At 35.5% G+C, this 16,053-nt stretch overlaps 1 protein-coding gene and 1 pseudogene across 1 annotated transcript; both read right to left on the bottom strand.

Annotated features, from left to right (window-relative positions):
• Positions 1–1,736: 1,736 nt before the first annotated feature.
• LOC132169727 (probable LRR receptor-like serine/threonine-protein kinase At3g47570) lies at positions 1,737–5,843 on the bottom strand (annotated as a pseudogene).
• A 5,740-nt stretch (positions 5,844–11,583) lies between these two features.
• LOC132169726 (probable LRR receptor-like serine/threonine-protein kinase At3g47570) lies at positions 11,584–15,129 on the bottom strand. The gene is made up of 3 exons (XM_059580713.1): positions 14,829–15,129; positions 12,066–14,069; positions 11,584–11,930 (listed from the first exon to the last, which is right to left on the bottom strand). Exons 1-3 carry the CDS (start codon positions 15,127–15,129, stop codon positions 11,584–11,586), a joined length of 2,652 nt encoding a protein of 883 aa, XP_059436696.1.
• Between the last annotated feature and the right edge of the window lie 924 nt (positions 15,130–16,053).

The following is a 16,053-nucleotide window of genomic DNA, read 5'->3' as shown; positions in this document are numbered from 1 at the left end:
GAGAAATGAGAGAATTGTTGGAACATGTGAAGGAAAGAGGAGAGAATCGTTTTTTTATAATTTAATAATGCATTGTGCATCTACATTGGGAAACACTAAGGCTTCGTTTGGCAACAGGGTTGTCCTAGACCCTGTTCACCTTTTGACTAGTTGACCATCCAATTTTGAACTTTTAACATCAATATTTCAGCTTCTTTGACCATATTGCCCTTATTTTTCTCTGGATACTTTTTGTGTTTTTTTCCCTGTTTGGTTGTCTAGAAAATCGGGGAAGGGAAATGTTTGGAAATTGGGATTTTGGATCCTTTATAGCTGATTTTATGGTTATTTCTGCTGTGTGTAGGATTTTAAAGTAGTTTCATTCATTTTTCACTGATTCTCTAGGCAAATAGTTAGGGTTTTATATTTTGGGTGTCCCCCCTGCGCTAGCTTCATGTCCATCAAAGTAATCAGGGAGTACAAAAAAGAAGAAAATGTTGGCCCAGGTAAAACTTATCGAGAAACAAAAATCAAGAAAAACCCAAAGATCCCAGGCACAAAAATGGAATTACCCATAATCGCAGAACAACAACACAAAAATATCATTCAAAGAATCACAACTCCTCTGCAAAACCTCAGAAAAACTAACCCACGGCCACAACAATCAACACACAGAAAAATTTCAATGAAAAGACAAAGAATGGAAAAGAAAAGGTGCCTCGTAGTCCTGGCCTTTGAAGAAATGGCAGTGAAAGAATGTGAAATTCATAGCTGTGAGCTTGGAAACCTTCTTTCAAATACCCAAGAAACAGAATAGGCGGTGAACAAAAAAATAGAACAGAGCAAGCGGAGAGAGTGTGGAGAGGGCGAGAGGCTGTGAGAGCAGAGAGTGAGAATGTGAAATTCACGGCTGTGAGAAGACAGGGAGAGGAAAGAAAGTGAGGGAGATGGAGGGTAATCGAGAGGGCTGGAAAACAAAAAGAAAAAAAGTTAAGGCTAATATGGTAATTCTACTAAGAGTTATTTTATTAAATACACATATATCAAAAATCTACAGTATCTAGGCTGGCCCAACACCTTTGCCAAACACCCCCTAAAGATGCCCTTTTGATGTTGGTTATATTTAGGACTTCTAATGTTGGTGTTTTTTGGTGGTTTTTTTTTGAGATTTTTCCTAAATATAGGGAAGAGAATGAGCTATAGGGAGTTTGCTGCTAGTGTTCTAGAGCCTGTTTGAACTTGCGTTTAAGAAATATAGCTTTTAAGTCAAAAAACCCTTTTAAGCTTTTTGGACCATTAAAAGTGTTTTTAATCTTTTTTTACCAAACATATACCTTCTTTTTTTTTTTTTTTTTTTTCAAACGGACTTTTTTAGAGTTAAAGTATTTTTAGGCCCCTCGAACGCAATCCTAAACTGATCATAAAATAACTTGTAACATTACTCATATTTTTAAGCTTAAAACGTGTGAATTTAAAATGTAAATTTTAAAAGTTGGTTGAAATATTTGATAAAATGGTGATTTAATATTTAAAATTACAATTAAAATAATATATTTCTAAAAAATTGTATTTTCAAATCATATAAGAGAATTCTCTTAAATGATTTGAAAATACAATTTTTTTAATTTGTAATTTTTTAAAAGTACTTTAAAATTATAAATTTTTTATGATACAATTTAGTTTAACTTACGAAATTGAACCTCAAACGCATTATAAGTTCTTCATTACCCCTCTAACTAATATGAGAAGAGCTCGGCATTCACCATCACGGCTTCTACATCTTTCTCCATCGCCATTGATTGGTTGGCCGGTCAAATCAATCCCCTCTCCACCATGGCGATGAAAGAGCTGTAAACAAACTTCACGCTCTCGCGTTACACTCCTTTCACATCTTGTAGAAGCTTCAATTTGATCTTGTTGAGTGTGACTGAAACTTTTTTCATATCAATCCTCTGTCCAGGTGACTCTGCACAACACTCCAAGGCTAATCGCATGAGGGATGATATACAATCCATAGCGATAGCAGAATGTCCTTCAGTTTGTCGCAAATTGGCATCGACAACATCAATTTCTGAAAGAGGTAACAAATCCTCTACCCAACGCTTCAAGCTTGTTTCTCCAGCAAACATGTCATCTGTGGGCTTCTTTCTTGTGAATGTTTCCATCATTACAATACCATAACTATATATACACATCGCCTCTTGTAGAAACAATTCCTTCTAATCCATACTCTACATGTAAATTACAATTTGTCATAAGAATATGCTTTTATACAAAAAAAATGCCATTCTGTATTCTCTTCTTAACTATTTGAGTAAGATGTTAAAGAACAACATTCTACAAAAAGACCATAATTTTGTGTCTAGGTACAATAAAAATTAAAAACTCACCTGGTGCCATATAACCAATGGTAGCGAGAGTCATAGTTCTCTTCATCAAGTCTCCATCCCCTAAGAGCTTGGCCGTGCCAAAATCAGTGACATGTGCAACCATATCTTCATCCAACAAGATATTGTTAGGCTTCAAATCACAATGAACAATGGGTGTCAAATAACCATAATGAAGGTATTCTAATGCCCACGCTACGTCGATCATTATATTTAGCCTTTGTAAGATACTCAAATAGTGGTTGTGAGAATACAACCACTTATCTAGGTTTCCATTAGGTATGTATTCCAATATAAGGGCTTTGAAGTCGATGCAACTGCAAACACTTATGATTTTGATTAGATTTCGATGACGAATATTACATAGTACTTCACACTCTGCATCAAAACTCTTGAACGCCCCTTCTACTTTCAAGTTTAAAACTTTTATTGCAACATTCATCCCATCTGACAGCGTTCCTTTGTATACGGACCCAAAACTCCCTTCACCAACTAAGTTGTTTGAATTGAATCCTTTTGTTGCTTGTAGAAGTTCTTGGTGAGAAATTCTTCTCCATGTTGTTGCAAGTAACGACTCTTCCTCAACTGGGAATTTGACATTCCTTTTTTGACATCTTATCCAAGCTAATAAAAAGGCCACTACAAGTATTGTTACCCCAATTGCCAATAATACATACTTTAGTGCACGCATTGTTGTAGCCTTTTTTGGTCGAGGAGCACCTTCTTTACATGGGGGAACTTGCAGTCTGGGAGCACCGCAAAGTGCCTTGTTTGACATAAATGATGCAGCCGAGAAGTTTACAAATGGCCCTCCTGAAGGAATTTCTCCTTGTAGTATGTTAAAAGACACGTTCAAATATTTGAGATATTGAAGTACTTCTAAGGACTTTGGAATCTCTCCAGTTAAATTATTACTCGAAAGATCCAAGAACTCCAAGCTTACTAATTCACCAAATGATTCAGGAATTGAGCCTTCTAATCGATTGTTTGCAAAGGAGAGGTGAACTATATCCTTAAGGCCATTAATTGTTCTTGGAATACCACCTGACAACTGATTTCTTGAGAAATCCAATTTTATCAAGACCTTCATATTTTCGATATTCATTGATGTGAGAAAGCCACTTAGAGAATTTGATGCCAGGTTGACCTCCAAGAGGTATGTTAGACTCCACAAGCTCATGGGAACAATAGAAGTTAATCGGTTGAAGCCTAAGTCGAGATGTCTTAGAGAAGTTAGATTATCCATGCATGTAGGAATATGTCCTGAAAGCTCATTACCAGTTAAGTTTAATTCAACCAAGCTCTCTAAACGACAAAGATCAGATGGGATGGGACCTTCTAGTCTATTACTTTCAAGGAACAAACCTTCAAGCATGTGCAACCTTCCCACTGTAGTTGGAATTGGTCCAGCCAATTCATTTGTTCGTAGGTTCAAAGCTATCAAGCTACTTAAATTGCCAATATCACTAGGAATGCTGCCCTTAATATTGCAATTAAACATCGAAAATCTTGGAAGAGAAGTAGAGAGATTTCCAACAGAACTAGGCATGTTGTCATTCAGTGGATTGTCTGATAAAATTAATGCTTTGAGATATATGCAATTCGACAAAGAAGAGATCAAAAAGCTCAATTCTAGAGATCCGACAGTCAAATTATTTTCTCCTATGTTAAGTCTCTCGAGGAGCCTTAAATTCCCAAGTGATTTAGGAATTAAGCCTGAGAATGAGTTTTGAACCAATTCTACGTCAGTGAGTTGTGAAACATTGGAAATAGAGCTGGGAACTGTTCCACTCAATTCATTTCCCCCAAGAAACAGCTTTTGAAGATTTGGAAGGAAGAGGTCTATATTTGATGGAAGATGGCCTGAGAGGTTATTCAAAGTTATTGCAATGACTTGTAGTGTAGAGATATTGAAGATTTCAAATGGAATTGGGCCAGCAAAGTTGTTGTTCTCGATATTGAATAGCTCTAGGTTTTGTAAATTACCAATTTCCCTTGGAATTTCACCTGTCACAATATGAACGATTATGTATTATTATTCAGAAAAATAATGTGCTTTTAATGAATTGTACACAAGTTTGTCTACTAGTTTCTAGGAATGTTGTGTGTGTGTGTGTCTTTTATTATTTTTTTTTTTTGACATGTCCACACAAGGGAAATGAGAAGGGGGAAAGGAGATTCGAACTAGTGACCTCCGCTTCATTAGGCGTGGTCCACAGCCGATTGAGCTATTCCTTTGAGACAAATGTTATGTGTTTTATAACATGTGAGAAGTACATTTTTTTTTTAATAGAATGTGTTTCTCACATGCTTTTTTAATAGCATTAATTGGTAAGCATGTGCTTCTCATATGTTTAAATGACACGTTATTCTTAGAGACTGGTTTGTCAAAGTTTGCTACAAACTGTTTGTGTCGGAATTGTATATACAAGTGAGTGGACTGTAAAAGTTAATCAATTCTTCAAAGAGCTAATTCTACATACAAGTGAGAAAGCAAAATGTATTGCATCAAACACAAAACTCCATATAATTAACTAAAACAAGATTAAACATACCTTGAAAGTTGTTTTTGCCAAGAGATAAATTTACAAGCATGGTTAAGTTTCCAATTTCTGGAGATACTCTTCCTGTAAAATTATTAACCTCCAAGAATAAAGTCTGCAGTTGTTTGCATTTGAACAAAGTGGATGGGAGTTTGCCATAGAACTTATTGTGAGACAAGCGAAGCCACTGTAAGTTAGGAAGATGATCAAACATGTCCATTGAGAATCCACCAGAAAACATATTAAATTTGAGGTCCATGACTTGCAGTGAAGGCATGTTGAAGATAATGGAGGGCAACGGACCTGAAAGCGTGTTTTCTATAAGATAAATTCTTTGCAAGCTCGATATGTTGAACAGGGATGAAGATATGAAGCCTGAAAGCTGGTTATATCCGAGATCAATTATTTCCAACGAAGATATGTTGGATAAAGATGGTGGGATAGTACCATTGAAACCATTACCATGTAGAAACAAATATTGAAGTTTGGATAACAACCCCATCCATGATGGGATTTCTCCATTGAAGTCATTGAATCCAAAGTCCAATAGTTCCAACAGGTAAAGTCGAGCCAGCTCGTTGGGTATAGAGCCATGAAAGCTGTTGTTTGTGACACTTAGTTTAACAAGAAATGAAAGATTTCCCATATGTGGAGGAATGGTGCCAGCAAGGCCCATATAAGAAAGGTTCAAAGCTGTGACTCGGTGATGTTTAGAACCACAGGTGATACCAATCCAATTACAAACAGAGGTATTAATAGACCAATTGCTTGTCAAAATATTGTGAGGATCATAAGAAATACTACCTTTTAAGGCAAAAAGGGCTGATTGATCTGTGGTAATGTTGGGAACCGTTGCAGTAGCTAAACTAACCAAAAACACCATCACAAAAGGGAGGAACAGGAAAAGAGTTCTATCCATGCATGGTGGACGCATGTTGGTTGAGGTACTTGGGTTAAGTGTGGTACTCAACAACGGACAGGTGAGACCGACGTACATGGAGATGGCAGTATCCGCAAAGATTAAGAGGAAAAAAGATGGTGATTTTGGGAAAAAGGAAGGTGAGTGAGTGAGTGAGTGGTAGACGTTGAAGTCAATTTATGGGAGAGGAATATAAATAAATAAAAATCGTTGACGAAGACCATTTTCCCCGGTCCCACCTAAGAGCATTTACAATTGACTCCTCAAATAAAAATTAAATTTGACGAGAAAAAGTCATTTTATTAAATTTAGAGAACTACTTTTAAAATGAGTAAAATATCAAATTCTTTATACATTTCTCTATTTTAGTTAAATATTATTATTTTATTAATTTTAAACCAATAAGATAAGAGTAAAAAATAAACTTTAAAAATTATATAATTTTAGCTTTTTGGCTCTTTGAATGACGAGAGTTAAATATAAATAAGCTATTGTGATAGGTTGCGTGGGTTAATAAAAAAAGACGCAAGGTTCATCAAAAATTGAAAATGGTGCAAAAGTGGTCCCTCACGCGACCCCTCCATGAAAGAATATGAAGAAGGCACCAAGTTAGGCCAAGTCCTACTTGAACATTCAAAGCCACTAAACCCAAAGACTTTGAAATCAGAAATAAGGGGGCATAAGAAGGCCAAGTCCTACTTGAACATTCAAAGCCACTAAACCCAAAGACTTTGAAATCAGAAATAAGGCGGCATAAGATAGCTATTCTGCAAAGCCAGTTGTAGAATATTGCTTTGGTGGGATAGTTTATGGATAAGGCACTTCAAGAATTGAAAAATAAATAAATAAATAAATAAAAAATCTAATATAATGCCAATTCCCCTCCACTGTATAATAATTTCTTCTCTTAAATAGTAACGTGGTAAACCTTTGTGTTTCAGTTGAACTTTCTCCTTATCAACAATTTTTTTAAGGAATATTTTTATTACACTCACATAAATAAAGAAGTGTACTAAAAAAGTATGAGATTGTTGATACCTTATTCTAGTTGAACAAAAGAATGTTAATAGGTTTTTTTTTTTTTTTTTTTTTTTGAATTTTGAATTTTGAATTTTGAATTTTTTGAAAATCTGTCATTCTTTTAGAAAATAACCTACTACTAATCAACATAGTGTAAACAAAAAAATGGGCATACCTTGTATCAAAAATAACAATTCAAAATTTTTTTCTCTCAGTATCATTTCATTGAATTTAATGTAAAATTTACAAAAGAAAAAATTAAGTAAATATCTTATAAATTCAAGAGTCAAACGCGTGAAAACAGAAAACTTCCTAAACTTTATTTTTTTGAATTTTTACTCCTTGGGTCAATCGAAAAGTCGAATTAACCCTTACCGTTACATTTTCCTCCAAATGTTTAACACCGGTCAGTCCCAACTAAATGCACCATTTTGCCATGTCAGCTTTTTTTCACCCCACTTTAAAATATTAATTTCTTATTAATTTAATTTAAAAATTAAATCTAGAAACAAAAACAATTGAAGGGGTGGCCAACGTTGGTGCGGCCACCCCTAGGGGGATACGGGTGGCTTTCCGGCCACCCCAACACCCAAAAGGTTAGTTTGGGGGTGGCCAAGGTTGGCAGCCCCACCCTTGGCCACCCCTTCAATTTTTTATTTTTTTTAGATTTAATTTTTAAATTAAATTAATACAAAATTAATATTTTAAAGTAAGGTGAAAAAAAAAAAAAAAAAAACTGGCATAGCAAAACGGTTCGTTTAGTTGGGACTGATGGGCGTTAAACATTTGGTGAAAAATGTAACGTTAGGGGTTAATTGGCCTTTTCGATTAACCTAGAGAGTAAAAATTCGAGGGAAAAAAAAAAGTTTAGGGAGTTTTCAGTTTTCACGCGCTAACTCAGGAATTTATAAGATATTTACCCGAAAAAATAAATAATTTGATTAAAAAATAATATATAAATTAGAACAAAAGAAGGAAACGGAAGAACAGAATCTCATATAATAAAGATTAAAAATGGAAAAATAGAAATACTAATATAATAGAAAATAACTTCTTCTTTTTTGTGGTATACTTATCCCACTTCCATTGAAATCTTGATAGCCAATGTTGTCCATCAATTAAGCACGTGAACAATGTGCATTATGCATAAAAAATTAAAAATAATAAAAATTAGAAATTAGAAAAAAAAATTTAAAAAAAAAAAAACTAATTAAACAATAACATAAACTAAAAAAAATAATCATATCTTGTACAAAAAAACAACAATCAGAGCAAAAAAGATACAAGTATCTTACTAGAAAAAGATTGGAAAAATTTCACAAATGCCCCATGAACTTCTATGCATTTTGACATAACACCCAAAGTTCAAAAATTCTCAATTTTACCTCTAAAACTTCTAATTTGATGCAATCTATCACATCCGTTAGGATTTGACTTTAAGTCCTAACGAAGGCCATGAAACATATTAAAACACCCTCAAATTTTCATTTCCTAAAAAAAATATAATAAAATTGGGTCACATGTCAACAGACCCACGACGAGGTCACAGCCAGACCCCATCGTGGGTCTGGTCGTGACCCATGCAAGGTCACAAGTCGTGGGTTATGGGTGACCCTTGGCTATGTCACAAGGTAACCCAGGGTGGATCACTTTTTTTTAATAACCTTTTTTTTTATTTTTTTATTCGAAATTAATTAATTTAATTACAAGTAAAAACTCTTGAATTCCCCTTCTACTAGCAAGTTTAAAACTTTAATTGCAGCATTCGTCACATCTAATAGTATTCCTTTATATACTGAGGAAATTAGTGGGTCTAACTTATCTCATAAAACCAGTTCTATAGGGAGAGGATTACACATTCCTTATAAACATGCCCAAGGTCTTGTCCACAGCCAATGTGAGATTATTCTTCAACACCATCCCTCACGTGCAGGCCAGTATTTTTTCCCGATCCTTATCACATGGTAAGTAGTGTGGACCTTATCTGTCTTGTGGTAAACTTTGATACCGTGAAGAAATTCTTGAGCCTAACTCATCTCATAAAATCGGTTCAATAAGAAAGGGTTCATTCCTTATAAACATGCCCAAGATCTTGTCCACAGGCAATATGGAATTATTTCTCAACATATACTGACCCAAAACTCCCTTCACCAACTAAGTTGTTAACATTGAATCCTTTTGTTGCTTGTAGAAGTTCTTGGTGAGAAATTCTTCTCAATGTTGTTGCAAGTAACGACTCTTCCTCAACTGGAAATCCGACATTCCTTTTTTGACATCTTATCCAATTAGCTAATACAAAGGCCACTACAAGTATTGTTAACCCAATTGCCAATAATACAAACTTTAGTACACGCATTGTTGTAGCATTTTTTGGTTGAGAAGCACCATTTTTACATGGGGGAACTTGCAGTCTGAGAGCACCGCAAATTGCCTTGTTTGACATAAATGATGCAGCCGAGAAGTTTACAAATGGTCCTCCTTAAGGAATTTGTCCTTGTAGTATGTTAAAAGACACGTTCAAATATTTGAGATACTGAATTACTTCTAATAACTTTGGAATCTCTCCAGCTAAAGTTAAATTTTTACTTTTCTGATTAATACCATTAACACGTCAGAAACCTTTAGTCAAAAAATTATTCAATTTTTGTAGTGGAAACTTACTAAAAACACCATCACAAAAAGCAGGAACAGGAGAAGAGTTCTATCCATGAATGGTGCTCGCATGTTGGTTGAGGTACTTGGGTTAGTGACTTAGTGTGCTACTCAACAACGGACAGGTGAGATCGCGAAGATTTAAGAGGGAAAACAGATGGCGATTTTGGGAAAAAGGAAGGTGCATGAGTGGACTTAGACTTTGAAGTCAATTTCTAGGAGAGAAGGAATGAAAAAAATAAATAAATAAAAGTCGTTGGAAGAAGATCATTTCCCACCTAATGCAGATTTTGTAATCGACGGGAGTCAAAAAAAACGGAGCAGGGGCGGACAATTAGCACCCTCACTGGGCCACTGATAGCATTTCCGCTTATATTTCCTCGTGATCTTCCTCTAGACAACGAAATTTAAGTTATTTAATCGTTTTGTAATTGGACTTTAGTTCCCTAATGATGAACTCTCTTCGAAAATGATGACAGCCCAACTGGACCAATAGGAAAGAAATTAGTCATACCTCTTGATAATTCAAAGTCACTAAACTAAACGCAAGACTTAGAGCATTATCCCAACGAGCTCCTCAAAGTTTAGCTAAAAATTTTACTTTAGTTATTTAGGTAATCACTTTTAATAAGCATCAAATAAAAAACTCTCTAAATATTTCTCTACTTTAACTAAATATCATTTTTTTTAATTGGTTTTAGAGCAACCACTTCCATTCACTTTGTCAATGTTCAAATCTTTGAAGCAGAAAAGAAATATCCAATTGAAAGATATCAAATCTTTGAGAGAGAGAGAGAGAGAGAGAGAGTGGTAACAAAGCAAGTGACAGGTGAGTTGGTTGGAGGTCCGAGGTCGGCGGAGAAGTGGGCGATGGAGCTGAAAGCGACACCGAGGTATAGGTTGTGAGGCGCTTGGCTGGAGGTCAGATTGATTTGGGTGAAGAGAGTGAGAGTTATACTGAAAATGAAGAGAGTAAGAAAAACGGAAAATGAAGAAACAGGTCGTCTGATTTTTATGATCCTCAGTGAGAGAAACAGAAAATGAAGAGAGTGAGTTTTACAGGGGGGCATATATAGCCAATGGAAGAATGCTTTGGTGGGATACTTCATGGATAAAACACTTCATTTTCACTTATTGAAAGATTGGGCATTCAAGAATTGGAAGTAACATGCTTCTAGAGAATGGTTTTTACACTTTCAAGATGAGGGATGAGGAAACTTATCTTACCATTCTCGGAAATGCTCCTTACCAGTTCCCATATAAGCCGGGACGCTCATGGTTCTTAGGAAATGACAACCTGGCATGCATCTCTCTAACAGCAGCTCTGCAAGTATCCCAGTTTGGGTGAAATGTTACAATGTGCCACTTGTCTTGTGAACACCCAACAGAATAAAATACCTAGGAAGCATAATTGAGAAACCTTTTTATTTGGACACTGCCGGCCAGTTCAATGAAGGTTTCATACTTTACTAGAATTTACAGATCCCAGGCTCAATGGCCTGACAGTCCGACAGCCTATAAGTCCAACCAACTATTGAGATTCAAGTGCATTTTCACTAAAAGGATGCCGTTAGGTAGTTGAACCACCTCTTAGCCAAAGAGGGCAATTCAGTCGATCCAATGGCCAGTTTGAGGGTATTTGAACCTTTTTTACCACAAATGTGATTTGGCCACCCCAACAACCACTGCTTGCACTGAAAGCAACTCTCTTTTTTTTTTTTTTTTTTTTTTTTTGGGGTCTCCATATAGGACATTCATCTTAAATAAATGATCCAAAGAATGGAATATCTTAAGTATTCCACAAAATCTCAATCCTTATGTGGCGGAGCTACTAAGGAGAGCTATGAAAATCAGTGTTGGATTTGGATGAATTAGAAATGGAGTGGTGAATAATAATTAAAACACAAATCTGACATTGTGATAGTGAGCTTCACTTATTTTCAATTAGATCTTATTACAATTCATAAGGAAGACCAATAATCAACTATACCTTTTTGTAAATGCATCGGTTGCATGGCTGTTAGATTATTTAGAAAAGCACAAACATGAAAGATGTGTAAACAAACTTCACCACGATGTCACATTAGACTCCTCTAACATCTTGTAGAAACTTGAATTTGACCTTGTTGAGTGTGATTGAAACATTTTTCATATCAATCCTCTGTCCAGGTGACTCTGCACAACAATCCAAAGCTAATCGCATGATGGATGATATACAATCCATAGCAGAATGTCCTTCGGTTCCTCCCAAATTGGCATCCACAACTTCAATTTCTGAAAGAGGTAACAAATCCTCTACCCAACGCTTTAAGCTCATTTCTCCAGCAAACATGTCATCTGTGGGCTTCTTTCTTGTGAATGTTTCCATCATTACAATACCATAACTATAAACATCGCCTCTTGTAGAAACAATTCCTTCCAATCCATACTCTACATGTAAATTACAATTTGTCATAAGAATATGCTTTTATACTCGGCAACAGTGAAAAAAAAAAATGTTAAGAACAACATTCTACAAAAAGACCATAATTTTGTGTCTAGGTACAATAAAAATTAAAAACTCACCTGGTGCCATATAACCAATGGTAGCGAGAGTCATAGTTCTCTTCATCGAGTCTCCATCACCTAAGAGCTTGGCCGTGCCAAAATCAGTGACATGTGCAACCATATCTTCATCTAACAAGATATTGTTAGGCTTCAAATCACAATGAACAATGGGTGTTGAATAACCATGATGAAGGTATTCTAATGCCCACGCTACATCGATCATTATATTTAGCCTTTGTAAGATACTCAAATAGTGGTTGTGAGAATACAACCACTTCTCTAGGTTTCCATTAGGTATGTATTCCAATATAAGGGCTTTGAAGTCGATGCAACTGCAAACACTTATGATTTTGATTAGATTTCGATGACGAATATTGCATAATACTTCACACTCTGCATTAAAACTCTTGAATGCCCCTTCTACTTTCAAGTTTAAAACTTTTATTGCAACATTCATCCCATCTAATAGTGTTCCTTTATATACGGACCCAAAACTCCCTTCACCAACTAAGTTGTTTGAATTGAATCCTTTTGTTGCTTGTAGAAGTTCTTGGTGAGAAATTCTTCTCCATGTTGTTACAAGTAACGACTCTTCCTCAACTGGAAATTTGACAATCCTTTTTTGACATCTTATCCAAGCTAATAAAAAGGCCACTACAAGTATTGTTAACCCAATTGCCAATAATACATACTTTAGTGCACGAATTGTTGTAGCCTTTTTTGGTCGAGGAGCACCTTCTTTACATGGGGGAACTTGTAGTCTGGAAGCACCACAAAGTGCCTTGTTTGACATAAATGATGCAGCCGAAAAGTTTATGAATGGTCCGCCTGAAGGAATTTCTCCTTGTAGTTTGTTAAAAGATACGTTCAAATATTTGAGATATTGGAGAACTTCTAAGGACTTTGGAATCTCTCCAGCTAAATTATTACTCGAAAGATCCAAGTACTCCAAGCTTACTAATTCACCAAATGATTCAGGAATTGAGCCTTCTAATCGATTGTTTGCAAATGAGAGGTGAACTAGATCTTTAAGGCCATTAATTGTTATTGGAATACCGCCTGACAACTCATTTCTTGATAAATCCAATTTTGTCAAGACCTTCATATTTCCAATATTCATTAATGTGAGAGAGCCACTTAGAGAATTTGATGAGAGGTTGACCTCCAAGAGGTATGTTAGACTCCACAAGCTCATGGGAACAGTAGAAGTTAATTGGTTGAAGCCTAAGTAGAGATGTCTTAGAGAAGTTAGATTATCCATGCATATAGGAATATGTCCAGAAAGCTCATTACCAGCTAAGTTTAATTCAAACAAGCTCTCTAAACGACAAAGATCAGATGGGATGGGACCTTCTAGTCTATTACTTTGAAGGAACAAACCTTCAAGCATGTGCAACCTTCCCACTGTCGCTGGAATTGGTCCATCCAATTCATTTGTTCGCAGGTTCAAAGCTGTCAAGCTACTTAAATTTCCAATATCACTAGGAATGCTGCCCTTAATACTGCAATTAAACATTGAAAATCTTCGAAGAGAATTAGAGAGATTTCCAACGAAATTAGGCATGATGTCATTTAGTGGATTGTCTGATAAAATTAATGCTTTGAGATATATGCAATTCGACAAAGAAGAGATCAAAAAGCTCAATTCTTGCGATCCAACAGTCAAATCATTTTGTCCCAAGTTGAGTCTCTTGAGCAGCCTTAAATTCCCAAGTGTTTTAGGAATTAAGCCTGAGAATGAGTTTTGAACCAATTCTAGGTCCATGAGTTGTGATGAATTGGAGATAGAGCTGGGAACTGTTCCGCTCAATTCATTTGCCCCAAGATAGAGTTCTTGAAGATTTGGAAGGAAAATGCCTATATTTGGTGGAAGATGGCCTGAGAGCTTATTCAAAGTTATTGCAATGCTTTGTAGTGTAGAGATATTGAAGATTTCATATGGAATTGGGCCAACAAAGCTGTTATTCTCGATATTGAATATCTCTAGGTTTTGTAAATTACCAATTTCGCTTGGAATTTCACCTGCCACAATATGAACAATTTATGTATTATTATTCATAAAAATAACGTGCTTTTAATGAATTGTACACAAGTTTGTCTTCTAGTTTCTAGGAATGTTGTGTGTTTTATGGCATGTAAGAAGCACATGTTTTTTAATAGAATGTGTTTTTCACATGCTTTTTTAATAGCATTAATTGAAAAACATGTGCTTCTCACATGGTTAAACGACACGTTATTCTTAGAGACTGGTTTGTCAAAGTTTCCTACAAATTGTGTCGGAATTGTATATACAAGTGAGTAGACTGTAAAAGTTAATCAATACTTCAAAGAGCTAATTCTACATACAAGTGAGAAAGCAAAATGTATTGCATCAAACACAAAACTCCATATAATTAACTAAAACAAGATTAAACATACCTTGAAAGTTGTTTTTGCCAAGAGATAAATTTACAAGCATGGTTAAGTTTCCAATTTCTGGAGATACTCTTCCTGTAAAATTATTAACCTCCAAGAATAAAGTCTGCAGTTGTTTGCATTTGAACAAAGTGGATGGGAGTTTGCCATAGAACTTATTGTGAGACAAGCGAAGCCACTGTAAGTTAGGAAGATGATCAAACATGTCCATTGAGAGTCCACCAGAAAACATATTAAATTTGAGGTCCATGACTTGCAGTGAAGGCATGTTGAAGATAATGGAGGGCAACGGACCTGAAAGCGTGTTTTCTATAAGATAAATTCTTTGCAAGCTCGATATGTTGAACAGGGATGAAGATATGAAGCCTGAAAGCTGGTTATATCCGAGATCAATTATTTCCAACGAAGATATGTTGGATAAAGATGGTGGGATAGTACCATTGAAACCATTACCATGTAGAAACAAATATTGAAGTTTGGATAACAACCCCATCCATGATGGGATTTCTCCAATTAAGTCATTGAATCCAAAGTCCAATAGTTCCAACAGGTAAAGTCGAGCCAGCTCGTTGGGTATAGAGCCATGAAAACTGTTGTTTGTGACACTTAGCTTAACAAGAAATGAAAGATTTCCCATATGTGGAGGAATGGTGCCAGCAAGGCCCATATTAGAAAGGTTCAAAGCTGTGACTCGGTGATGTTTAGAACCACAGGTGATACCAATCCAATTACAAACAGAGGTATTACTAGACCAATTGCTTGTCAAAATATTGTGAGGATCATAAGAAATACTACCTTTTAAGGCAAAAAGAGCTGATTGATCTGTGGTAATGTTGGGAACCGTTGCATTAGCTAAACTTACCAAAAACACCATCACAAAAGGGAGGAACAGGAAAAGAGTTCTATCCGTGAATGGTGGACGCATGTTGGTTGAGGTACTTGGGTTAAGTGTGGTACTCAACAACGGACAGGTGAGACCGACGTACATGGAGATGGCAGTATCCGCAAAGATTAAGAGGAAAAAAGATGGTGATTTTGGGAAAAAGGAAGGTGAGTGAGTGCGTGGTAGACGTTGAAGTCAATTTATGGGAGAGGAATATAAATAAATAAAAACAGTTGACGAAGACCATTTTCCACGGTCCCACCTAAGAGCATTTACAATTGGCTTTTCAAATAAAAATTAAATTTGGCGAGAAAATGTCACTTTATTAAATTTAGAAATTAGTTTTAAAATGAGTCAAACATCAAACTCTTTATATATTTTTTTATTTTAATTAAATATTATTATTTTATTAATTTTAAACCAATAAGATAAGAGTAAAAAATAAACTTTAAAAATTATATAATTTTAGCTTTTTGGATCTTTGAATGACGAGAGTTAAATATAAATAAACTCTTGTGATAGGCTCTGCGAGTCAATAAAAAACGACGCAGGGTTCATCAAAAGTTGAAAATGGTGCAGAAGTGGTCCCTCACGCGACCCCTCTCCATGAAAGAATATGAAGAAGGCACCAAGTTAGGCCAAGTCCTACTTGAACATTCAAAGCCACTAAACCCAAAGACTTTGAAATCAGAAATAAGGGGGCATAGA

The sequence above is a fragment of the Corylus avellana genome, chromosome ca2, assembly GCF_901000735.1.
Source record: "Corylus avellana chromosome ca2, CavTom2PMs-1.0".
NCBI classification, from domain to species: Eukaryota; Viridiplantae; Streptophyta; class Magnoliopsida; order Fagales; family Betulaceae; genus Corylus; species Corylus avellana.
The sequence above is the reverse complement of the archived record's forward strand: the minus strand, read 5'-3'. Positions and strand labels throughout refer to the sequence as shown.

Excerpts from the sequence above, each read along its gene's own strand:
- LOC132169726 (XM_059580713.1), bottom strand. The coding sequence starts at position 15,129 with ATGGGCCTTGCTGGCACCATTCCTCCACATATGGGAAATCTTTCATTT. Across the intron at positions 14,070-14,828 it reads CGGATATAACCAGCTTTCAG|GTGAAATTCCAAGCGAAATT; the intron begins GCTTCATATCTT and ends ATATTGTGGCAG. Across the intron at positions 11,931-12,065 it reads CATTGGTTATATGGCACCAG|AGTATGGATTGGAAGGAATT; the intron begins GTGAGTTTTTAA and ends ATTTACATGTAG.